We start from the raw sequence: 23,522 nt of genomic DNA, 5'->3' as shown, positions 1-23,522 counted from the left end.
ATCTACTTTTAAAATTTTTATTAAATTATATATTATTTTTTTTAGATTAAAATAGTTATTTTTAATGATTAGTTTAAGAAATTGATTTAATACAGTATTTTATAAATGAGATCTTTTCAAATGTAATTATCTCTATTAATAGTATTATACTATAATATAGTAATAAAATTACTATATATTAGCAAAAATATAATTAAATTTACATAAATATTCGTTTAATTTTATATAAAGACTGTTAAAAAGCAAATATAAGTTAATAGCAAAATATGTGAACTCTTGCAGAATATAAGTCGGTCTTCAATGTCATACAAAAGACTTTGTAGAGAACATGCAATTCTTGAGCGGTCTTTTGCAACACTCTGTCAGTCATTGAGACAATTGGTTGATACTAACCATACAAACCATGAAAATGATATCAAAGGTATGATTAGCAGCAATGTTGGCGACGCCGCCAATCACTGCAACAGTCAACGACCCAAACAACAAAAGATATGTAATAAACAACAACTCAATGAACTCAACAGACAGGTAAAAGTGTTTATATTGTACTTACATTCAAATATATCCAATATATTCAATACAATTCAATATAATTTATATCTAATTTATAGATTCAATTATTGACACTTGAGTTACAAGAATCAAATGATCAAAACGAGTTGCTTGAGTTCAAGTTACATGAGTTTCAAGTCAATGAGGTAACAGTTATTCAAAGAAAATATAAATCAAACATTTCTCATATTTTTCAAATTTAAATTTATTAAAAGATCACAAAGATATTGCAAATTGCATACAAAACAAACTTTTGTACAAAAAACACCACAAACACCACAAACATTACCGATTGTCAACTGATTATTAAAGTTAGCATAATTTCATTTATATGTATATATAAATACAATTATTGTATTCAATATTTCAGTCTTTTTCATATACAGTACATTACTTTATTTATGCTATAATGACTATTAGATTATATTAAAACATTTAACTAACTGTTCAATCGTATAATATATTATAATAATTATAATAATATTAATATAAATCTAGAAATCAAAGTCTGTGTTTATGTTTATACAAAATTATAGGAAATATGATAATAATTGGTTACTAAATCAGATACTATAATTCAAATGAAGATAATAATTAAAGTTAATAATTAAGTTAAGCTAAAGTTAATAACTATAAATATGAAAAAATCTTACTTACTTTGAAAACTAACTTTGAAATTAAAACATTTAGAATAAAGTACTGTTCAGTATAAGCAATAACTACAGTACTGTATGTAAAAAAGCTAATTATTTCAAAAAATGAATATTAAAATCATATTATATAAAATTATATAGACTAGGAATATGCTGACCATTAACAATAATAATACGTGTACAGTAACATCATTTATATAAATTATTTGACATCAAATAATTGCTTAAATAACTTTTTGTCGCCTTCACTTATAATATAAAAATATAAAAATTATAATACATTAATTAAAATTTAAGAGAAAATTGAATCTATTGTCGAAATTCAAATCTCATTAGACATAGAAAATTTAGAAATTTAGTTAACTACTAATTATTATTTCTAATATATCTAATATACATCTATTGATTTTTGGTTAAATATATACTGTAAGTAAGTCACAACTTAATTGTAAATAATTTATAACAAATAACTAAATTCCAGTATAAGTATATTTGAATTATATAATTTATATTTGTAATATTTGAATAATTTAGCTTAAATATAACAATTTAAAAAGTTAATTGATGCATTACAAATAGTAGTAATAAAATATTAAGTTAATAGGAGTACTGTACCTGAAAAAATAATTATAAAATAAAAGTGAAATTTTCAGTTTTTAAAAGCAGTTTTATAAAGATATCTATATAAGTCTGATATAATGATATCTGATAAAAATAGTGACATTAATGACACTAAATTTTAATCACAAATACGGTCATTAGGACAGTCATATACAGCACTTATATATTAGGGTTCATTACACATTTAATCGCTTACTTATTATTTACTTTCACTAAAACATTATGACTCTAATTATATGGAAATTCTTAAGACTTAATATATTAGTGAAGAGAAACAATGATTTTAATTAAGATTTTCTTTAATTTATATTAAAATTAAAAAATATTTAATTTATGATATAATATATTTAATAACTGTTTAATAAAAAACTTATTTAGGAAATAACATGTAATAAGTGCTTTGAACTTGAAATACAACTTTTGGATGTCAACAATGAAAACCAGAAGTTAAAAGAAATACTGAATGTATCAGAAAAAACATTAAATGAATTAATAGTCAAATATGCGATTAAGGAAGAACTCAACAATTTATTACTTAATAACAATTTTAATCAAAATAATGTTTTACACCGTAAGCATTACTATTACCCTAAAATCTTTTTTAAATGATTTACAATATATGTAATTATATATATATATATATTTTTAAATATCACAAAACATTAGAAAATACTTATAATACATCTGCAATGACCAGTGAAGATGAAGGTCTTGGAGATGACACTCGAAGAGATCACTCATCGGGTCCAAGCAGTTTGACTGATCTACAAGAAAGGGAAGATGATATGATTAGTCAAAAGTTTAGCGATACAAGTCTTGAATTTGGTCACATAGTTATTGAAGATAACAAAAATATAGATATACCAAATGATAATTGTGCCGAAAGTGATCAACTATGCCATAAACAATCACAACATCAAATGCCATTGCTTTTCCAAGACGACCACAAATTGAGATCAGATAATAATAATACAAATGATTTAATTGACAAATTAAAGCAAACCATTGATGAATTAAAATTAGAAAAGACTAATTTAGAAGAACAGGTTCTCGAACTCGAAGAAGCAGAGAATGACTCGAGACTTCTTAGTCAACGATTGCGACAACAAATGGACTCTTTTAGCAATCAATACGAGACAATACAACTTGATTTGATTAATGCCAACAAAATTATAAATCAAAACAATCATAAAATTAAAGATTTTGAAACAATTGAATATGAACTAAGAAATCAAATACAGGAAATGCAAAAATTATTATTTAATAGAAATAACTTTATTATTGACAGTAATAATAGTAATAAAAATGAAAATAAATTAGAAACAAATGAAAAAAAATGTTTATTACAACAAAACAGTGATTTAGTGAATAGACATAACTTTGCAGAGAATAAAGATAAAAGGGTTGAACAGTATGTTTCAGCCGATGATAACCTCTTTGGTATACTTTGGCAGAAATTATACCGTTTGGAAGCTCAGGTCGATTGTCTAAAAGAATATACTGTTAACCTAACAACTCATACAAATGACTCTAATGATAGCGACGATGGCTTACAGTTGTTTATTTCGGATGAAAAACTATCGGAAGGTGTTTCAAAAATAGGCAGTTCCTTCCAAGTGAGTCATTTTGATGACAATCAACTGCAAACAAATGGTAATCACTGGGATGTCAGACTCGATAATCTCATCGAATCAATGCCTTTGTGTGAAACGGTTAAACCGGAGCGCATTGATGTCAGTTTGTCGACTACTGGTAATCTTAAAATGAAATATTCTTCAGCTCATCACTTGACCCCTGAAATTAAGAACGAAATATTGAAATTAGAAACAAATGAACACCAATTGCGAGAAAGATTAGTTCAGTTGGAGTGGATTAACAAAGAATTTGTTAGCGAACTAGAATTGAGAGAAAAGATATTCTTCGAGAGAGAAAACATTCAAAAAGATTGGATGAACTGTGAAAAACAATTCATACAATCAATAAGTGAATTGAAGAGTGAAATCAAATCCCTTGAATTTCAAGACATTGAAATGAAAGCTTTAAGACAATCATTAGATGAAAAAATTTCGATGATTTGCAATGAAATTGATGAGAAAAAGCGAAACCATGAATTGAAATTAAAAGAAACAACAAATAATAAAAATAATTGTTTATTAGTTTTAAAGAGATGTATTGAAAAACTAGAAACTCAAGAATATGACTTAAAAAGTCAATTAAATTTATTTAACTGTGAAGACAATGTACAACATAATAGTGTCATAGATTTAAAGGATAAATACGATATAATTAATAAAGAATTGGATACAGAAAGAGATTGTCTCTCAAAAATTAACGAAGACTTCTCTATGAAAACAATATCTTTATTTAATTGCCATAATTATTATGAAACACTACTTAAACAACAATTGCAAGAACTAGAAGTTCAACAAAAAAATGTTATTAAAAAATTGACTGATATTTGCCACAAAAAGATACTTCTTGTAAATTCATTAAAAGACGAGCAAAATGAATGCTTAAAAGTAAACTACTTTTTATATATTATTAAGTATTTTTATTATTATTATTATTATTATTATTATTATTATTATTATTATTATTATTATTATTATTATTATTATTATTATTATTATTATTATTATTATTATTATTATTATTATTATATTATAATAATAATAATAATAATAATAATAATAATAATAATAATAATAATAATAATAATAATAATAATAATAATAATAATAATAATTATATTATAAGTATATTATTAAGTCTACAATTGTTTTTATTTTTGAGTTTTTTAATTACTGTACAAAAAGTAACTGTAATTATACTTTAAATTACTTTATAGATATATTTAACTGTTTTAATTAAATAAATTATTTACAATATTATAGGCCCGTCAAAGATATGAGGAACAACTGGATGTACTTCTAGAAGAACATAAAGTTGTGGAAAAAGAGTTGAGACTAAAGATGCAACAAATGGAGACACAGACGGTGTCAACTGTCAATCAATTGGAAAATGAAAGAAATGATATATTAAAACAATTGGACCAAAGTTTGAATCAAATTAAAAGTAAAGAATTTGAATTTATTGCAAATATTGAAGAACTTAATACAAAAGTAGACGATTTAGAGAATAAAATATTAGATTTAATGAATAATAAAAGGGATTTAAAAGAACTAGAAATTGAAAAAATGAAATTAAAGTCTGAAATTACTTCGATTCAAATGAATGAAGAAGAATTGAAAAGACAATTGAATGAAATGATGCGAAAAGAGTCGGCATATTCAGAGACACTGACAAAAGCAGACAATATTATTGCTACTCTTGAACTTAATTACAAACAACGGATACATCAATTGGAGTCTTCAGAAACAAAGTATAAGATTAAAGCCTTACAACTGGAAGAAAGTGAGTCACGCTTGAGATCAGCTCTTAAACCTGACCGACGAACTACTGATTCCTATGGAAAGGCCAGTGATCTCGTCAAACAACTTATTGATTGTGAGGCTCGAGAGTCCTCTTTGAAATTACAAATCAAATCACTTGAACTATCAATCAATCAATTGCAACACCAATTAGATGAGTCAAACAATTGCAAAAATGCCATCGAAAAGGAACTGAAAGATCAGGATCAACTGGTCCAACAAATCAATCATCTACTTCAACAAACTGATCAACTCAAACATCAACTCAACAATTCACTACAATCTCAACAATCACTACAAGACTTGCTTAAAGATAAAGAAATGTTTTATAATCAAATGAATCAACAAATGCAACACAAATATAATACTTTAGAAAATGAAAAAAATTGTTTAAACAAACAATTGAATCATACATTAGATACATATAAAGAGGATATCGAGTTAAGTCGTCGACAACAATATCAAACAAACTGTTATCGAGAATCAAAGGTATCATTGATTTGTGGCTAATATAACCACACTTTTACTTTTTAGTTCATTTATAAGTCAATAGTGAAGTTATTATATGTAAGAATTATATCTATTATTATAATATAAAATATCTATATTTCAATACAATAGAATCGTTTAATAAAGTTTTTAGTTTTTCAAATATAGTCCGAGAAGTTATTAGATATACTCCGGTCATGTATTGTATCAGTACTTACTGTAATGTAATCATATACTTGTAGTGTAGTTGTAAACCATTTTTCTTGTTGTTAAATGAATTACTAAAATTTGTGACCACAACTGAATCAGTCTATTAAAAGTTTTTATTGAATTGCGGGAAAAATATGCAAAATTATGTTAACAATATTTTTTTATATGTATTTTAATAGTACAAAAATTTTTAATTATTTAGTATTTTAGTATTTATTTGTACCAATATTAGACTTTTTATGATTAATAATAATTTTCATTTGTCTGCATAACAATTATTGTTAACTTTGGTTGCGTTAATTTACTTAACAAATATATACAGTATAAACTATATTAACTATTAACTACATTAAAGGGCAATATATTACTATCAGACCCGCATCAGACTCCCGACTCGTGATTTTTTGGGAATATCTAGTAAACCATATTTTTAATATAAAAATGACCACAAGTGGCAATGTTATAGACGTTAAACGTTAAAACAGGTCTGATGCTATTATCTGGCCAATGATAATAGTAATTAAAAAATGATTAATTATAATTATATTGAGTATAAAATAGTCTATAACATTGCCACTTGTGGTCATTTTTATATTAAAAATATGGTTTACTAGATATTCCCAAAAAATCACGAGTCGGGAGTCTGATGCGGGTCTGATTTTAAGATAGATTCCCATTAAAGCCTGTGATTGTAATATAATTTTTTAATATTGAAATAATCAGAATAATCACTGTATATAAAAAAATTATAAAGAAAACTATTTAATGTTAAGCATTGTCAGATGAAATTATGGAAAATTATTTTTAAATGTTTAAATATATTTCTATAAATTTATATTAAATGAGTAAGAAATGAGTTGATACCAAACGGACATATTTGCAAATATAATAAAATTCTAGATTTAATTCTATAGAAAAAGTATTTAAATAATTTTGTTTAATAGAGAGGTTTCGTTTGAAAAGCATTTATATTTTCTTTTATTTCAATCAGATTCTGAATTGAAAAATATTAAAAACGTAACATCTGTTACACTAACATACATATTATACATACATAACGAATTCATATATGAAAAGTGTTATTTCGTATATTATATTATAATTATTCAATTATTTGTTATATCCCTTTTATAAGTATGAAAAAGTTTAATTGAAGTTAATATTTATTAAATAAAATACATTACTTAATCATTATTTGTAATATAATTTTGTATTTTATCCTATTTTATAGGACAATGTCTCTAATGACTGGTTAGAGAAAAGCCAAACAAATTTGTCTAAAACTGGTTCTCATTCTTCACAAAGATATACAACTGATTCAAATGAAAGCATAGAAAAAGTGAGAAACAATATTAATAGTTAACTAAATATTATTATTTTATTAGTGGATATAATAGATAATAATATTAATAGTTTTTTTTTGGTTTAATTAATAAGAAGAAAACTTATATAATTTTATTATATCCTTTCACCTCTTTATCCTCAATATAACTAACAACTGTTACGCCTTTAAATCAAAATATATACAAATTTTTAAATGTTATAACATTTGGTTCATTACTTATTGGCTGCTATTTTGATATTCATAACATTTCAGGTCATAAGGTTGGATACAATTTATAATAAATTAAATAATATTATAACTATTAAATTAATTGTCTATATTTTGTAGATTCTTGTAAATGAAGATATTTTGAAAAATATAGAAAATTGCAATACAAATGAAGTACTCGTCAAATGTTTTAATTTAGACAAATCAGTCACTATTATAGTTAAAAGTTTGACAAATTGTCAACAATCATGTGATGAAAAATTAGTTGAAAATGAGGTCAAATATATCACTAAAGAGATCGGATTTAGTGATGATTTAAGTGATTGTGATTCAGATATCATTGAAACGACTCATCTTTGAATACTATTATATCTTTTTTGATCAATTTTAATGACATACAAATTGTATGATACAATTCATTATAAAATTATATTATTTGTATGATATTACTGTAATATTATTACATTATTGTATTAAAAATTATCTAACATTAGTGAAAAATTTGTTAAATGTACAGTAAGTTAACCATAAATATATACATGCGTACTGTATATTATAAATTTATTGTATTTTATATATTATTTTATTTATTTATTAATAAAAATTAATATTTATTATAATTATTTAATTAAAATAAAATTTAATTATTTTGAATGTATTTTATAAAACAAAAATAATTACTTGTAATATACTATTATTATAATTAAAGTTTAAGTTCTGTATAATAATAATTGTAAACTTTTTTTGTTAATTACAGTATTAATACTGTATTTAATATAATATTAACACTTCTGTCATATTTAATGTAAAGTAAATTGAATTCAATTGTTTTCAATGACATTAGTCATCACAAGAGGGCATTCAATGCATTGATAAAACATTTCTATTGGTTGTTGTGTTAAGTTGTAAACCAATCGTATGAGTGATTGTTGTATGAAATCATATGACAGTTGAATAGCAATACATTTGAATACATGATTACAACAGTTATAACAATATATTGAATGTAATGTATGTCTCATTGATTTGATTACCATTTATTTGATTCAATACTTAATAACAATTAATAATAATAATGAATACAACGGACGCCGGACTTCATGAATGGCTTCTTAAGGATAACAACGAGTCGGTCGCTGACGATGACGATCTGCCACAAGTGTATGACAAGTATATTATAAGATAATAAAGAAATGATTTGATGTTTTTTCATAAAGGTTTGCCAAAGAGGCGGCCAAAGACATTGCCGAAGACACACAACAGACTGTTGAGAAGATTGCCACCATTTGGCTACAAATGGGATTAACCACTAGTGATATGGTCGATAGGATTAAACAATTAAAAGATTTACATTTTACGGCAAATAAAAACTCTCTGCAAATTGAAAACTCGTCCTTACAAAGACTGATCCAATACAACGACAACAAACTTAAGCAAATCAATCAAATTCTTGATGATCTAACTCTTCCATCATTTCCTGCGCCCACTGATCGGTCACTTAAACAAATCGGACGAATACTTGTTTACAAATACAACGAATTAGAGGCTTTAAAAAAAGAAAGACTGAATCAATTGACAGAATTGAAGTCAAAACGCGACAAATTGTTGGCCACAATGAATCAAAAGGCAAAAGAGTTCAGAACTGCCACTAATATACCGTCGGATGAAGAGCTGATGCAATTACAAAGCTATGTCTCCGATTTGACAAAAGAGCGTTCAAAACGGTTCAATAAATATCAATCTTTAAAGAAAATTATTGAACAACTCTTTGTTGAACTCGAAAGAGAAGTGGTCTTTGATTTTGAGAAACATCTATTGTTTAATGATTCAGAAAATTTCATTCTTTCTGACGATCACATGAAGAGATTACAATCTTTACATTCAGAATTGGAGACATGTTATCAACAAAACAATGATAAGAGAAAGCAAATGGAAAAGAGATTACAAGTTCTTTGGGATAAACTAGAAGTGGATTCAATTTATAGAAACGATTTCTTTCGTAACAAAATGGGTTGCAAACCATCAATTCTGTCTCTACTGCAACAAGAAGTTGACAAATATGAAGAATTGAAACGACAAAATCTTGAACTTTTCGTTCAAAAAGTTCGCAATGATTTGCTTGAATGGTATGAAAAGTGTTTCTTATCTGATGAACAAAAGGATAAATTTCAATCATTTATTGATTGCAACGAATACACTGAAGAGTTGCTTGAATTACATGAAAACGAATTGCAAAAACTTCAGAATTACTTTGAAGAGTGCGAAGAAATGTTTGATAAACTCGGCGAATGGCATAATCTATGGAACAGATATAAAGAACTCGAAAGCAAAGCCAATGATCCGAATCGGTTCAATAATAGAGGCGGTGCTCTACTCGCTGAAGAAAGAGAGAAAAATCAAATTAAGAAAAATTTGCCAAAAGTTGAGAACATTTTGAAGAAGTATAGTGAAGATAGACTTAAACTAAAAGGAAAACTCTTCGATGTGTTTGGTATTCCTGTGAAACAATACTTAGAAAATCTTAAGATGGAGTATCAGGACATGAAAGAGAATGAAAAAAAGGAACGACAAAGACATAGACAGATGGAGATCAACGGACAGCTTAAGAGTAAAAAGATGACACCAGTTAGCGGTGGAGTCGTCGTCCGTAAAACACCTGTTAAGAGAGCATTAGATACGGCACCCAATTGTGATTCAAGTAATAAAGTTCGCAGAGTTGGCGGCCCTTTGACGCCATCGCGAGTCATCAACGATGTCAACGCTAATACGTTAACAAAACGAAGAGATGTTGCCAAACCTGTTCCCAGAGCTCGAGCTCGTAATCTTGAGAATCAAATGAATCAAGTATTGGATACGCCTAATATTGACTCAATTTTGAGTATAGATGAGGACCAGTTCCAAGTATGTGACAAATTTCTATTAGTTATTATCAACTGATTTTTATTTATAATACTGTTAGGCTCCGCTTACAGATAGGGATAACGCCAACTCTACTTTCATAACGTTTCCCAATAAACCATTGACTCCATCGAGAAATATAACGAAGAGAAGGGAACCCAAACAACAAGCAATGCATCGACGGTTATCTCGTAGTTGTAATGATTTATCCGAAGCCATCGACAAACAGATGCACATAAGTAATGGTCGACACTTAACACCCATTAGAAGTACTCCTACTTCACCACAAGTCAAGAGTAACTATGGCTATACACCGAGTCGATTGCCTCGTATTAATGTCCATAAACACAAACCACCGTTCCTTCTCTAAGCTTTCATTTCATTACATAATTTTATATTTTTTAAATATATTATCAATATTATTATTATTATTATAAATTATAATCCAATTTTATATAATTATAGTATTTGTGTTTCATATGGATATAAAGTACAATATTTATGTAACTTTAATTGGTTTATTAACAAAATTTTGAATTTATACGCTTTATTGAATATACGGTAAATATATTGCTTTTAATAATTATTCATCACAAAAATATATTTTATTTAATAAATATATCACATTATTATCAACATTAAGTAAAATACAGTAATTTTATACATTTATAATGATTTTATTTCTATCACTGATTGCAAAGCTTTTCGATAACTACAATGACTTTAACATCACTGAGAAAAAAATCCTATTACTTGAGAGAGTAAAATTATACTGTAAATGAGTGTTAAATAAAAATTAAATAATTGTATATTAAAAATAAAACATTTTGTTAATATATAATAAAAATTGTAAATTTATAAAATAAAAATAAAACATTTTTACTCATGCGCAATATATTTAAAATGCAAACATTAATGTCTATTAAAAACTCTACACTCATTTACAAACACTGTACAAAAATAAAATTTAATTAAATAATTGATAAATATATCATTTTTAATATACATTTTATACATAAATACAATATTTAATCGATGTTTTTTAAACACAAAAATTATCAATAAAAAGTATTGTAAGAAAGCCGACAATTCAAATTCTAATTAAAAAAAAGTATTTATCGATTAAAAAATCGATATTTATACATATATTTAGTTTATACATTTTTTTATAAAATAAATGTGTTATATAAACTGTAAAAAATTAATTAAATGAAAAGTTATAAGAATATTAATGCATATATATATAATAATTATTGTAAGAAAATAATAACTATGACTTAAATTAATATTAATATTAAAATTAAATGTTTAATCAAAAAATATCTAATTAAATTAAAACAATTGTAATTAATAAAATAAATATAAATTCAGATTTTTTTTTCAGTAAAAAACTATTTTTTAATAGACAATTGTGGATTTTTAAATCGATAATTATCTGTCTTTTATTTTACATTTATTTTTAAAAAACAATTATCTAGTATTTAAAATATAAATATCTTTTTTAGTGTGTATGTTTATAAATAAAAATAAACACAAATGTCTATTTTAAATTCAATAATTATACAATATTTATTTTACATTTATTTTTATTGAACAATAATATTAAAATAAATAGATTTATGTTTAGTTTTAAAGCGATATTTGTATATTAAAATGTTGCCCTTTTTTAGTATTAATGCCCTATAATTTTAATAGACAAATGTCGATTAAATAATCTGTGTTTTGTCCGGCGATTATTTATCTATTTTTTAATCGATTGTCAATTAAATATTTTACAAATTATTTTATTTTTAAAGACATATATCTTAGTTTAATCAAACAATTTTCTCAGTGATGTTTTTCAAAATTTTTATAAAATTATGTAAAAATATATAAAACATTGTATTATATGTATGTATATTTGAATATTACTTTACTAAACATATTAATAATACTATATTATAATTTATAAAGTGGTTATAAATTATAATGACTGCTAAATAATTTAATTGAACTCTACTTTTAGACATTGATTTAATTAAACACTGAATACAAGGTTTGACACAAATATATAATATTATTATACAATAGATGTCACTATATGTGTGACAATCAATGATCTCATTGTTGTTGTGGTGAATGACTGGCAATCAGTTTGAGTGATGTCTTAATGTAATACATATATTGTGTCAGTTGTGGACATCACTGCAATCATGACATCCACTCCAAGAAGTTTCACTCAAGAGTCACTCAATGGTAAGTGTTATTCATTTATGTCTTTAAGATTCAAATAGTGATTAAATGTATACATAAGTCAAACGATATGTCTATTGTTATTGACTTTGCTATCAATAAATGGCAATTAATTAGATATCTTGAAGTGATTTGATTGTATTGACCACAGAGTGACTTAAGAGATGACAGTTGAGTACAGAGTGATAGTTGAAGTGTAGAAGTGTTGACAATGACATGAAATGAAGTGATGACTAAACTACGCATTAACTCATTATATGACAAATATAGTGATATTACGGCCAAAGAGTCACTATATTTGTATAATGACTGCTATTATGATAATTAAGTCAAATATTGTTATTAAATACAATTTATTGACATTTTATTATATAATATATCAATTGAATTGTCAAATAATAAGTGTTTAATTGTATCCATGTTTTCAATGTTTAACTTTTTTTCTAATTTGCTTTTAAATGAAAAACTATAATATATAAAGATAAGTGCAAAAAGAATGATAATTTTTTAATTGTGTTTAAAATTAATAGTTATTGATTTAATAAAGTAATTGTTTATTGCACATCAAATTATTAACATATATATAATCACAAAATAATAAAAATTTATAATTGATTTTTGTCCAATTGTCCGAAATACACTTTTCTAATCGGGTATCTATATTGAGAATACATAGAAAACATATGAGTGTTTAACTATGAATTCCCGATTATAAAAGTGTATTGCGGCCCAAGTTTGGATTTAATTACTAATTTTGGTTATTTTGTGACTTAATATAAATGAAAAACTATAATATATATAAGTATTAATTTTAAGCCAATATAACACCGTTTAAGTTATTAATTATATTATATGTATTTGTTTTATATTAGATTTATTTTGTACTTTAAAAGACTGGTTTTTTATTACACATTATTTTACATATTATAGTAATAAAGTTTTGCAAAAGTTTATTAACTGAAAAACTGTTTAAAAATTAAATTAGTGATGACTATTGAAATAATGTATAATTTAAGTCATATGACAGCCAGATATAAACATGTAATAAATTACATATGGTTTTAGTATTTAATGCAAAGTTATATAATATAAATTTGATAAATGATTATATTATGAAAAATTCATAATAAACAGTATATTGTTTTAATTAGAAAATGTTGCATGCTAATATATTGAAATATATTGCATTTTATATTTATTAACAAATAATTTGATACATTTTAATTATTTTTTTACTAGTAGTTGCTAAAAACATTGATAGTTTTAATATTTTATTTTTTAATATAAAATTAATAATTAGTGAATTGTTTTGTCTGACTATTAAGTAAAAGGTTTGATTGAAATAATTACCAATTAATAGAGTCTTGGGTTGAAGTGAACAGTTGTCAACAGTTGACATCACCGGTTCATTTGATAGGAAGGACAACGGGTTTAAATACATTTCAGAGTTTGGAAAGACTCTTATGGGAGGCACAGAAAGAGAGCAATGAGTCTTCACTCACTGGAAGCGCTCGCAATTCGCATAGCATTAGCCCAAAGAGTGCTCACAGCCCTGTCTTTGCCATCGAGTCGTTGTCACCAAACGATTCCATTCTTCAAAAAGTATTGATAACATTTATATAGTATTTATTATAAATTAATATTTTATTTTTGAATTATTTGCTTATCAAAGGTTGAAAATTTTGGGAGAAGTCGTCAATTGAGTACAGATTGGATTTGGGATTGGAGTACAAGAGATCAATTGCCTAAGTATTGATTGCATTTAATTTATTGATCTAATAATAATCTAATGACATATCATAGGGAATGGGGTTTCAATGAAATACAACCGCTGAGGAAAAGTCGGATGAGTTTACGTCAATGGGCTATAAGAAGAGGCATTTTCTCCAAAGAAGTTCTGTCTATACTCTTATTGACAAATATTTTGTCTTTAATTCTTGGCGCTGGCATTGGTTATACGATTCTGGTTCGTCGTACCATTTAATGACAATTCAATCAATTATTTATATATAAAGTTAATATATAAAGTAGTTATTCAATGATTAGCCATACAATATTTAATAACTATTTAGTGTATTAATACAATACTATGATTTGAATTTTCCATAATATTACCGTACAATAGAAGATATTTGAACACATTTCATGATTATTGTATAATAATTATATTTTTAAAAAGTAATGTCATATGTGTTTTATTATTAATATCAATATATATATTACCGGTAAGTTATAAATTTATATCATATAAACAGTATATATAGAAATAATTGTTTTGTTTATACTGTATTATCAGTTAATTATTTATTGAATCCTTTATCTTACATTGAAATGAAATCTTATTTGAATTCTGACTAAAAAATAAGTTTTAAAAAATTTATAGGTATTTAATTTTAACGATTATTAAGTGCCTGTAAATAAAATGTTAGGCTATTTTCTTTTACTGTTTTGTAATCCTCTAATAATATAAATCCAATTTTGCTTTAAAAGCAATCAAAAATAATGTATAAGTTATAATTAGTTTCCAAAATTATTTTAAGAATATATTTCTCAAAATTTGTATATAAAACATTTGTAATACATATTGTAATTAATATTTTTTATCAATATTATAATTTGAAAATTTTAATGTAATAACTGTTTTTACGTTGAATATTGTTTTTGTATATTTAATTATTTATTAAATAAATGTCTTTATCCTAAATAAAAGCTAATTATGAAGAGTATTATAACATTAGTTCAATACTTAGACTAACAGTATGTTTGTTATTCAGTTGTGGTAACCGTTGGCGACAATTGAAACTTATTTGACATTAAATTTACAACAAATGCATTCAATAAGAATCGCAAATAAATATATAATAAGTCATCAAAACGATCAATATTTTATGAATCACTTATTTGTTTGATTGAAATTATGGTAAATTAGGATAAATCTAATGATAATTTGTTAATAATAATTAATTTCTTTTATAAGGGATTGTTAGCACTGATAAAGAAACTGAAAGCCACACCAAATAGAGAATTGCGAATTCTTCTGTTGGGTCTCGACAATGTCAGTCTTCATATTATTTGAATGCATGTAATAACTCTTATTTATTCCAAAGGCAGGGAAGACGACAATTCTCAAGAAGTTGGCCTCAGAGGACGTCACTCATATCACTCCAACTCAGGTATTCTGTGAACAATTGAGATAAAAATCAAACATCGATTATATAGCTATAAATATAGGGTTTTAACATAAAAAGTGTTCAAACGCCTGGATTTAAATTAAATGTTTGGGATATCGGAGGACAACGTAAGATAAGACCGTATTGGAGGAACTACTTCGACAACACCGATGTTCTCGTAATAAACAGTTTTATTGCATTCAAAACTATGTCTACTATATACTCGATTCTCTCAATAATTATACTGTATTTTCTTATATTAAATTACCGGTAATTAGATTTATGTCATCGATAGCGCTGATAAAAAAAGATTTGAAGAAACATCAGTGGTATTCACAAATAAATATCAATTTGTTTTTAGTAAATATTTATATATTAAAGTCGTATTTAGGAATTAAGTGAACTTTTAAGTGAAGAGAAGTTAATAGGAGTTCCTCTATTGGTTTACGCCAACAAACAAGACTTATTCAACGCATCGCCCGCTAGTGAACTGGCAGAAGGTCTACATTTGATGGCAATAAGGGACAGGACGTGGCAAATACAACCCTGTTCTGCCATATCCGCTGAAGGACTCAAAGTTTGTTAATATTATAATTTGTCATTTAATTAATTAACAATCAATTTAATATAGGATGGGCTCGAGTGGGCCGTTAAGAACATCAAAGCAAACAAAAAGTGAATAACTTTTTAAGAGACTTAAAATTTTCTAAAAATTTGTTTCTCTATTTATCTATTAATATATTATTTAATTTAACAATTTATAATTTCTTAATTAACTTATTTTTAAAATTAAAACCTAAAAATAAATAATAAAACAAAATTTAAGTCATGCTTGAAATGACTGCGTGTGTGAATTCAGTAGTCGACGCATATCCTCCGAGATCTCTTGTTCTCACTTTTCCCGAAGCGATCACTTTTTCCAATGAGTTTTGAATTTGATTGGCGTATTCATGAAGATTCACGTGTCGTAACATTTTGATTGCACACAATAACATAGCCGTCGGGTTTGCAATATTCTTGCCGACAGCCTCTCCAAACGTATGTCGAGCTCCCGGTTCGTAAATAACACAATCAGAACTATAACTTGCTCCGGGAACTATACCGGCACCGCCAACCAATCCTGAGGCCAAGTTATCAATTATATTGCCATAAAGATTAGGCATAACCTAAACAACAATTACTGTACATAAGTAATAAGTTTTACAAATGATAAGTAGTCTAACCATAACATCAAAACGATTGGGATTTGAGACCAATTGCATACACGTGTTATCGATAATCATAGATTCAAACTCAATATTTGGATACAATTGTGAAATTTGTTGACAAGTGTTGAGAAAAAGTCCGTCACCTAACTTCATAATGTTTGCCTTATGGACAACAGTGACCCGTTTGCGGTGATGTTTAGTTGCGTAATCAAAAGCAAATTTGGCGATTCGTGTAGATTTTTCTTCGGTGACAATCTTAATACATTCAATAACTCCGGGCACCGACTCGTGCTCGAGAGCGCTGTACTCGCCTTCTGTTTGTTCCCGAATCACATAGAAATCCAGATTTTCATATCGAGTCTTAATTCCGGGCAAACTCTTCACGTGAACCACATTTGCAAACAAATCCAATTGTTTCCTAATCTTCATATTCAATGATTGCAATTCTCCACCACTTGAACTGAAAGGTGTCGACAAAATACCTTTCAAAGCAATGCCATTCCTCTGCAATGAATCAATCACTGTATCGACGGGAACTGATAGCGACGGATAGATCTCACTATTGCAGCGATCAATCATCGACTCAATTATCAGATGATATATAAAGTCATTTAATTATCAACAAACCTAAGAAACAGTTCTTCAAATTCAATGGGAACTCCAATAGCGGAGAATATTTCTCTGACAGAAATCATGAGTTCAGGTCCGACACCATCGCCAGGGATTAGAGTACACTTGACTTTGGATTCAGTCTTCGGATCAATTTCTTTGACGTCAACTTTCTGCCATTTTTGACCACTCGTTGTCATATAACGTACGGATGTGTTGACCATCGAGAGTGGACATCGATATGTCTGTCATTTAAACCAATCAATCAATTAATCAATTTATAAATCAAGTCATTTGATCATTACTTTTGTGACATTTCGTGACAAAACTGATGCAAACGTTTTGGCCAATGATATTGACATTTGTTTCAATCGGTTATTATTTTTAATATATTAATAAAATTCAATTAAATTAATTGATTTAATACTGTATTTACTAACAATTTATAACAAAAATTTCAATATATTTATTAATAAATTTATTGACTGTTTATTATTTTATATCATATGTATTATTAGTGTTGAAAATTTCAGTTAAATTTTGAAATAATTACAAATTATTATTGCAATTCATATATACAATTGAAAAGAGAAAATATAATAAAAAGCCACCAAAAAATTCATAAATCATAAAAAATATTACTAAATCCTGATTTTAATAATTTTTGCCACATTTTAATTCATATTTTAAAAAATAAATTATAATTAACTACAAAATTATATTAAAAAATTATAAATAAAATTAATTTTTTTTCATTACATTTTTACACAAAAAAAACAAAATTTTGAAGTGTTTTGTATCGTTGTGTGTGTGTGTATCTGTCTGTCTGTGTCTCTGTCAATCATTTTTAATATTTTAAATTTATATATCGAATGGTGATGTAAATAAAACTTAAAAATCTGAAATTAATATTTAAACTTTTAAGAAACAATGTAATAATTTAGAAATAGTATTGAAGTTATATGATATAGAAATTCATAGAAATAATCCAAAAACATTCAATTTCTACAAAAGAGAGTTTTAGTGATGTTAATGCTTATTGATCTAAAAACCCGGGTTCGAGCCCAGACCTTAATACCACTTTTGCCGAAAAAGTGATATATTTTCCTTAATTGTCATTTAGTGCCAATTGTGTTGTTTAAGTTGACATCTATTGAAATCAGCATTATTTGTAAAGAGCTATCACTATAAATATAATAAAAGTCAATTCAATAATTATATATATTTACAATATATGAGTATATTTTATCCTCTTTGGTATTTTCCACCAATTATATCATTTGAAGGTTATTTGAAAGTCATTAAATATTAACGTATTTTTGTATGTTTTGTATGTATTTTATTAATGTCATTCAGGAGTTGTTGTGACAATGCTAGGCTTAGCATTTGCAACTGATTTTATAGTAATTATAAAATTAATTAAATTCTATTTAATAATAATAATCAGCTTTTATATTATATTATATTATAGCGGTTGCGGTCGCTATGTATTGCTTTGCGTGTGTTGACCGATGATAGCGATTACAAGAGATGACAATCGATGGACACAAGAGTTAATTAACAAACAATTTATTATTAAACGAAAAACAATGTACAGTATTATTGTGTAAGAAAAAGAATGAAAGTGTTGGGCGGATAGGGATATGAATACAATAATAGAGAGAGAGGTGAGTCAGGTGAGAGAGAGAGAGAATAATTACGTTCCCCAAAGTACTCCCCCCGAAGTGGCTTGGCCACGACTAGAAGTAACGAAAATCCGGGTTAGTATTGATTCGAACGCGACGTTCGAGTTGTCAATGGTTGAGGTGCTGATGAAGTGCTTTGATTGTCGGAATCCGGTACTGTATGACTTGTCTGTTGATGTGTAGGTTCGACCGGTGCTTGGATTGGCTTGAGTCGATCGATAGATACAGTAGACTTGCGACCATTAATGTCGATGTCGAACGTCTTGTCTGTGCGGATGAGTACTTGATATGGGCCATCATATGGTGCTTGTAGTGGTCGACGGACAGCATCATGTCTTAAGAATACATGAGAGCAGTTGCGTAGATCGTTAAATACGAATGTTCGGCGCTCGCCATGTCTTTGAACAGACATCGGGCGGAGTTCACGCATGTGTTGACGTATTTGAACGGCGAAATCAGATGATTCAATTGACGTGTCGTCAGTGTTGCTGAAGAATTCGCCGGGCAATCGCAGGTGCTGGCCGTATACAAGTTCAGCTGATGTCGCGTTGAGATCCTCTTTGTATGCGTTCCGTATGCCTAAGAGTACAATCGGTAGTAAATCAGAAATTTCTCGCTATTATGACACTTGATTGATGCTTTGAGTTGACGGTGAAAACGTTCAACGAGACCATTAGCTGCCGGATGATAACTAGTTGTTCGGATCCGTTTGGTTCCCAGCAGTTGAGTGAGAGATCGCAATAAATTCGATTCAAACTGCCGGCCTTGGTCTGAAGTTATACGTAATGGTACACCCAAATCTTGATATCCAACCACTGATCAGTGTTCGGGCAACTGTCTCAGCAGTTATGTCTATCATCGGTAGTGCTTCGGGCCAACGAGTGAAACGATCAATAATCGTTAGACAGTAAGTGTATCCGTTTGATGGTGGTAGTGGGCCAACGATATCAATATGTATGTGTTCAAAGCGTTGCGATGGCAGTGAATATGAGCCAATCGGTGTTGACACATGTCTGGTTATTTTTGAACGTTGACACTCGATGCAGTTGCGGACATATTGTTTACAATCAGACTCAATGTTTGGCCATATGAACGCTCGTTTGATTAGTTTTGTTGTTGCTTTAGCTCCGGGATGTGACAGTGAATGCAATGATTGTATAGCAATTTGTCGGTAGTTTTTAGTGATAAACGGTCGGGCAGTGCTTGTAGATAAATCACACCATAGTTTTGATGTACTGTGCGGTAGTGACACAAGTTTGAGTGATAGTGATGTCTTTGAAGCGATGATGTCGTTGAGTTCAGTATCGACTTCTTGCTCTTTAGCTAAAGCTTCGTAATCGACCTCTTGAGCGATGGTTTCTATGCGAGACATCGAATCGGCGACAACATTGTCTTTACCCGAAATGTGGCGAATATCAGCAGTGAATTGCGATATATAGTCCAATTGACGCATTTGTCGTGGACCTGCTTTCTCTGGCTTTTGTTTAAAAGCATAAGTCAGTGGCTTGTGATCGGTGTACAGTATAAACACTCGGCCTTCGAGAAGATAGCGAAATTTCTTCACCGATTCGTATGCGGCCAATAGTTCCTTATCATAGGCGGACCACGTAATTTGCTTGTCTGTGAGCTTTCGAGAAAAGAAAGCAATTGGTTGCCAATCGCTGTCCACAAGTTGTTGCACTGATGCTCCGATTTCACCGTTGGATGCGTCGACCATTAGTGATAGCGTCGCGCCGGTCAATGGATGTGTTAATAGAGTGGCATTAGCGATGGCTGTCTTCAAAGACTCAAAAGCATTGATTGCTTCTTCAGTCCAATTAATGACATCATTCTTGGCTCCGGAAAGATATGTGTTCATCGGTGCCTGAATAGTTGCGGCGTTCGGTACGAATCTTCGGTAAAAGTTTGCAATACCTAAGAAACGTCTGAGTTCTTGAGTAGTCTTCGGTTGAGGAAACGATAGAATAGATGCGACTTTTTCTGGTTGTGGACGAGTTCCTGTATGATCGACAACGTAACCGAGAAATTTGACATCAGAGGCGCCAAATTCACATTTGCCGACATTGATCACTACTCCATAATCTTTGAGTCGAGTGAACAACTGTCGTAAGTGGTCCAAGTGTTGAGTTTCGTCTTTAGATGCGATGAGTATGCCATCAATGTATGCGAAACAAAAATCGAGACCACGGATTACTTCGTCAATAAACCGTTGAAAAGTCTGTGCAGCGTTACAGAGACCGAAAGACATGTATAAGTATTCGTATAAACCGAATGGTGTCTTCACAGCTGTCTTGGGTACGTCTTCTGGTGCAATAGGTATCTGATGGTAGGCTTTAACCAAATGGATGTTTGAGAAGGCGCGACAACCGGCGAGATTATGAGTGAAATCTTCGATGTGAGGCACTGGATATTTGTCGGGTATTGTACGCGCGTTGAGAGACCTGTAGTCACCACACGGTCGCCATTCATTGTCCTTCTTAGGGACCATATGAAGAGGTGAGGACCAGTTGCTAGATGATGGACGACAGATGCCTTGAGATACCAGTGACTCGAATTCACGTTTAGCGTAATTGTATTTATCGCCAACCAGTCGTCGGCGGTCACTACTAACAGGTGGTCCATCAGTTGTTATGATGTGATGTACAGTGTTGTGGAGTCTAGGCTTCATTGTTGCTGACGGGCGAGTAATTACTGTATATTTTTCGAGAAGTCGATGATAAGGTGTGTCACCGGTGACTGTCCTAATAGTCGGTATGTCGACGACTTGAATGCGTCCAAACACTTTGAGACCAGTTATACAGTCGAGTAAGCGCTTGTGTCGAAGATCAGGTGCTATCCCGAAGTGTGCGAGAAAGTCGGCACCAATTATAGGTGTTGATACGTCTGCAACAATGAACTTCCAATTAAAAGCGCGGCGAAGTCCGAGATCCAGGTTTAGATAATGTGAGCCATACGTCTTAATAGGTGTACCGTTGGCGGCAAACGCGCCTACGACATAGCTTCGAGTTCGGGAATACTGAGACATCAGCACCCGTATCGATGAGAAATATTTTTGTGACCTTATCGGTAACAAACAGACGAAGGCTTTTGTTGTGGGAATCAGTTGCCGTCGCTATTGATTCCCGTTCGCGTTTCCCTCATTGTAGTTGCAGGGCTTCGTACACTTCGTTGCTTTATTGCCAAATCGGTTGTGATACCAACACTTGCCATTGTCTTCGAGATTGCGACTGTTGGATCGGCCACGTCTTTGAGATCGAGATCTGCTGTGATCACGAGATCTATTGGATGACAATTGAGCGATTTGTTTGGTAAGAGCATCTATTTGTTTACGTAATGCCTCTGTTTCGGTAGATACTGCTGATACGTGTGCCGATTGATACGTATCGTGTATTTCATCGGCAATATCGGCCAGTGTGTTAAGTTGTTCTCTTGAGGACTTTAGTATCTTCTGTGTATCGTTAGGTAGTCGTCGCATCCATAATGTTTCATAATGTTCAGTGCATCGTCAGTAACGCTGGTACCGGCCAATTGGCGGAGGCGGCGGAACAGTTGAGATGGTTTGCGATCTCCGAGTTCTTCGCGATCGATCAGTTGTTCCAGTCGTTCTTGCATTACTTGTTGATAATCGACTGATGAGTGCGTCCTTTATTGTCTTGTATTTGTCGTTTGCCGGCGGATCAGTAATGATATCCATCACTTCAGTTGATTGGCTAACAGTGAGTGCCGATAAAACGCTTCCGTACTTTACGGCATCGCTAGAGATACGATTGGCGGCGAACTGGCCCTCCAGAAGTCCGAACCATAGCGCAGGATTCGAATCATAGAACGGCGGAGGCCTTACGGCCACTGAGTCCACATTCGTTGTTGTTGTAGTTGTTGTTTCGGTGTCTGGCATTGTTTGCGACAACAGGTGATGACAAAACTTTTGTTGACTTTTGTTGAGTTGATTGCGGCGACAGAAGCGATGATTTGATGATAATATCGGCGATAAGACAACAAATCGATGAAAACACGTGTATTGTAATCAATAGGTCATCGGCGGTGAAGATCACTGGTTTGGGTCACCAATATAGCGGTTGCGGTCGCTATGTATTGCTTTGCGTGTGTTGACCGATGATAGCGATTACAAGATATGACAATCGATGGACACAAGAGTTAATTAGCAAACAATTTATTGATTAAACGAAAAACAATGTACAGTATTATTGTGTA

The 23,522-nt window shown here is 29.2% G+C and overlaps 5 protein-coding genes and 1 pseudogene across 5 annotated transcripts; 4 read left to right on the top strand and 2 right to left on the bottom strand.

Annotated features, from left to right (window-relative positions):
* The first annotated feature begins 300 nt into the window (after positions 1–300).
* On the top strand, positions 301–7,868 carry LOC128965881 (putative leucine-rich repeat-containing protein DDB_G0290503). Its single transcript, XM_054312659.1, has 10 exons — positions 301–528; positions 612–698; positions 2,205–2,397; positions 2,493–2,948; positions 3,213–3,902; positions 3,984–4,345; positions 4,721–5,580; positions 6,680–6,689; positions 7,188–7,295; positions 7,629–7,868. The coding sequence occupies exons 1-10, from the start codon at positions 301–303 to the stop codon at positions 7,866–7,868; spliced, it is 3,234 nt and encodes a 1,077-aa protein (XP_054168634.1).
* Positions 7,869–8,434: 566 nt separating this feature from the next.
* Positions 8,435–10,822, top strand: LOC128965685 (protein regulator of cytokinesis 1-like). The gene is made up of 3 exons (XM_054312428.1): positions 8,435–8,669; positions 8,726–10,409; positions 10,468–10,822. The coding sequence occupies exons 1-3, from the start codon at positions 8,584–8,586 to the stop codon at positions 10,774–10,776; spliced, it is 2,079 nt and encodes a 692-aa protein (XP_054168403.1). The 5' UTR covers positions 8,435–8,583; the 3' UTR covers positions 10,777–10,822.
* A 1,653-nt stretch (positions 10,823–12,475) lies between these two features.
* Positions 12,476–14,774, top strand: LOC128965707 (BCL2/adenovirus E1B 19 kDa protein-interacting protein 3-like). The gene is made up of 4 exons (XM_054312454.1): positions 12,476–12,641; positions 13,999–14,240; positions 14,311–14,387; positions 14,442–14,774. The coding sequence occupies exons 1-4, from the start codon at positions 12,599–12,601 to the stop codon at positions 14,620–14,622; spliced, it is 543 nt and encodes a 180-aa protein (XP_054168429.1). The 5' UTR covers positions 12,476–12,598; the 3' UTR covers positions 14,623–14,774.
* A 749-nt stretch (positions 14,775–15,523) lies between these two features.
* Positions 15,524–16,533, top strand: LOC128965936 (ADP-ribosylation factor-like protein 3). The gene is made up of 7 exons (XM_054312717.1): positions 15,524–15,558; positions 15,616–15,693; positions 15,746–15,811; positions 15,870–15,986; positions 16,087–16,137; positions 16,200–16,385; positions 16,440–16,533. Exons 1-7 carry the CDS (start codon positions 15,556–15,558, stop codon positions 16,485–16,487), a joined length of 549 nt encoding a protein of 182 aa, XP_054168692.1. The 5' UTR covers positions 15,524–15,555; the 3' UTR covers positions 16,488–16,533.
* Positions 16,534–16,626: 93 nt separating this feature from the next.
* LOC128965935 (probable isocitrate dehydrogenase [NAD] subunit beta, mitochondrial) lies at positions 16,627–18,066 on the bottom strand. Its single transcript, XM_054312716.1, has 4 exons — positions 17,931–18,066; positions 17,644–17,870; positions 17,032–17,575; positions 16,627–16,974 (listed from the first exon to the last, which is right to left on the bottom strand). Exons 1-4 carry the CDS (start codon positions 17,985–17,987, stop codon positions 16,630–16,632), a joined length of 1,173 nt encoding a protein of 390 aa, XP_054168691.1. The 5' UTR covers positions 17,988–18,066; the 3' UTR covers positions 16,627–16,629.
* A 4,356-nt stretch (positions 18,067–22,422) lies between these two features.
* On the bottom strand, positions 22,423–23,205 carry LOC128965880 (uncharacterized; annotated as a pseudogene).
* Positions 23,206–23,522: the final 317 nt, after the last annotated feature.

The sequence above is a fragment of the Oppia nitens genome, unplaced genomic scaffold, assembly GCF_028296485.1.
Source record: "Oppia nitens isolate AA-2021 unplaced genomic scaffold, nextdenovo-longstitch-racon4-pilon3 scaffold18_pilon_pilon_pilon, whole genome shotgun sequence".
In the NCBI taxonomy this organism is placed as follows: Eukaryota; Metazoa; Arthropoda; class Arachnida; order Sarcoptiformes; family Oppiidae; genus Oppia; species Oppia nitens.
Note: the sequence above shows the minus strand (reverse complement) of the source record. Positions and strands in the feature narration are given on the sequence as shown.

What these genes read in the sequence shown, in the direction of transcription:
- LOC128965881 (XM_054312659.1), top strand. Translation starts at nt 301, where the DNA reads ATGTCATACAAAAGACTTTGTAGAGAACATGCAATTCTTGAGCGGTCT. An exon ending in ATGAGTTTCAAGTCAATGAG is followed by an intron (nt 699 to 2,204) that starts GTAACAGTTATT and finishes AAACTTATTTAG; the next exon opens with GAAATAACATGTAATAAGTG. An exon ending in TCAAAATAATGTTTTACACC is followed by an intron (nt 2,398 to 2,492) that starts GTAAGCATTACT and finishes ACAAAACATTAG; the next exon opens with AAAATACTTATAATACATCT.
- LOC128965685 (XM_054312428.1), top strand. Translation starts at nt 8,584, where the DNA reads ATGAATACAACGGACGCCGGACTTCATGAATGGCTTCTTAAGGATAAC. An exon ending in GATGACGATCTGCCACAAGT is followed by an intron (nt 8,670 to 8,725) that starts GTATGACAAGTA and finishes TTTTTCATAAAG; the next exon opens with GTTTGCCAAAGAGGCGGCCA. An exon ending in TAGATGAGGACCAGTTCCAA is followed by an intron (nt 10,410 to 10,467) that starts GTATGTGACAAA and finishes TAATACTGTTAG; the next exon opens with GCTCCGCTTACAGATAGGGA.
- LOC128965707 (XM_054312454.1), top strand. Translation starts at nt 12,599, where the DNA reads ATGACATCCACTCCAAGAAGTTTCACTCAAGAGTCACTCAATG. An exon ending in CACTCAAGAGTCACTCAATG is followed by an intron (nt 12,642 to 13,998) that starts GTAAGTGTTATT and finishes ACCAATTAATAG; the next exon opens with AGTCTTGGGTTGAAGTGAAC. An exon ending in ACGATTCCATTCTTCAAAAA is followed by an intron (nt 14,241 to 14,310) that starts GTATTGATAACA and finishes TGCTTATCAAAG; the next exon opens with GTTGAAAATTTTGGGAGAAG.
- LOC128965936 (XM_054312717.1), top strand. An exon ending in TTCTGTTGGGTCTCGACAAT is followed by an intron (nt 15,694 to 15,745) that starts GTCAGTCTTCAT and finishes TTTATTCCAAAG; the next exon opens with GCAGGGAAGACGACAATTCT. An exon ending in GATTTGAAGAAACATCAGTG is followed by an intron (nt 16,138 to 16,199) that starts GTATTCACAAAT and finishes AGTCGTATTTAG; the next exon opens with GAATTAAGTGAACTTTTAAG.
- LOC128965935 (XM_054312716.1), bottom strand. Translation starts at nt 17,987, where the DNA reads ATGTCAATATCATTGGCCAAAACGTTTGCATCAGTTTTGTCACGAAAT. An exon ending in TGTCACGAAATGTCACAAAA is followed by an intron (nt 17,871 to 17,930) that starts GTAATGATCAAA and finishes TTTAAATGACAG; the next exon opens with ACATATCGATGTCCACTCTC. An exon ending in TTTGAAGAACTGTTTCTTAG is followed by an intron (nt 17,576 to 17,643) that starts GTTTGTTGATAA and finishes TCGCTGCAATAG; the next exon opens with TGAGATCTATCCGTCGCTAT.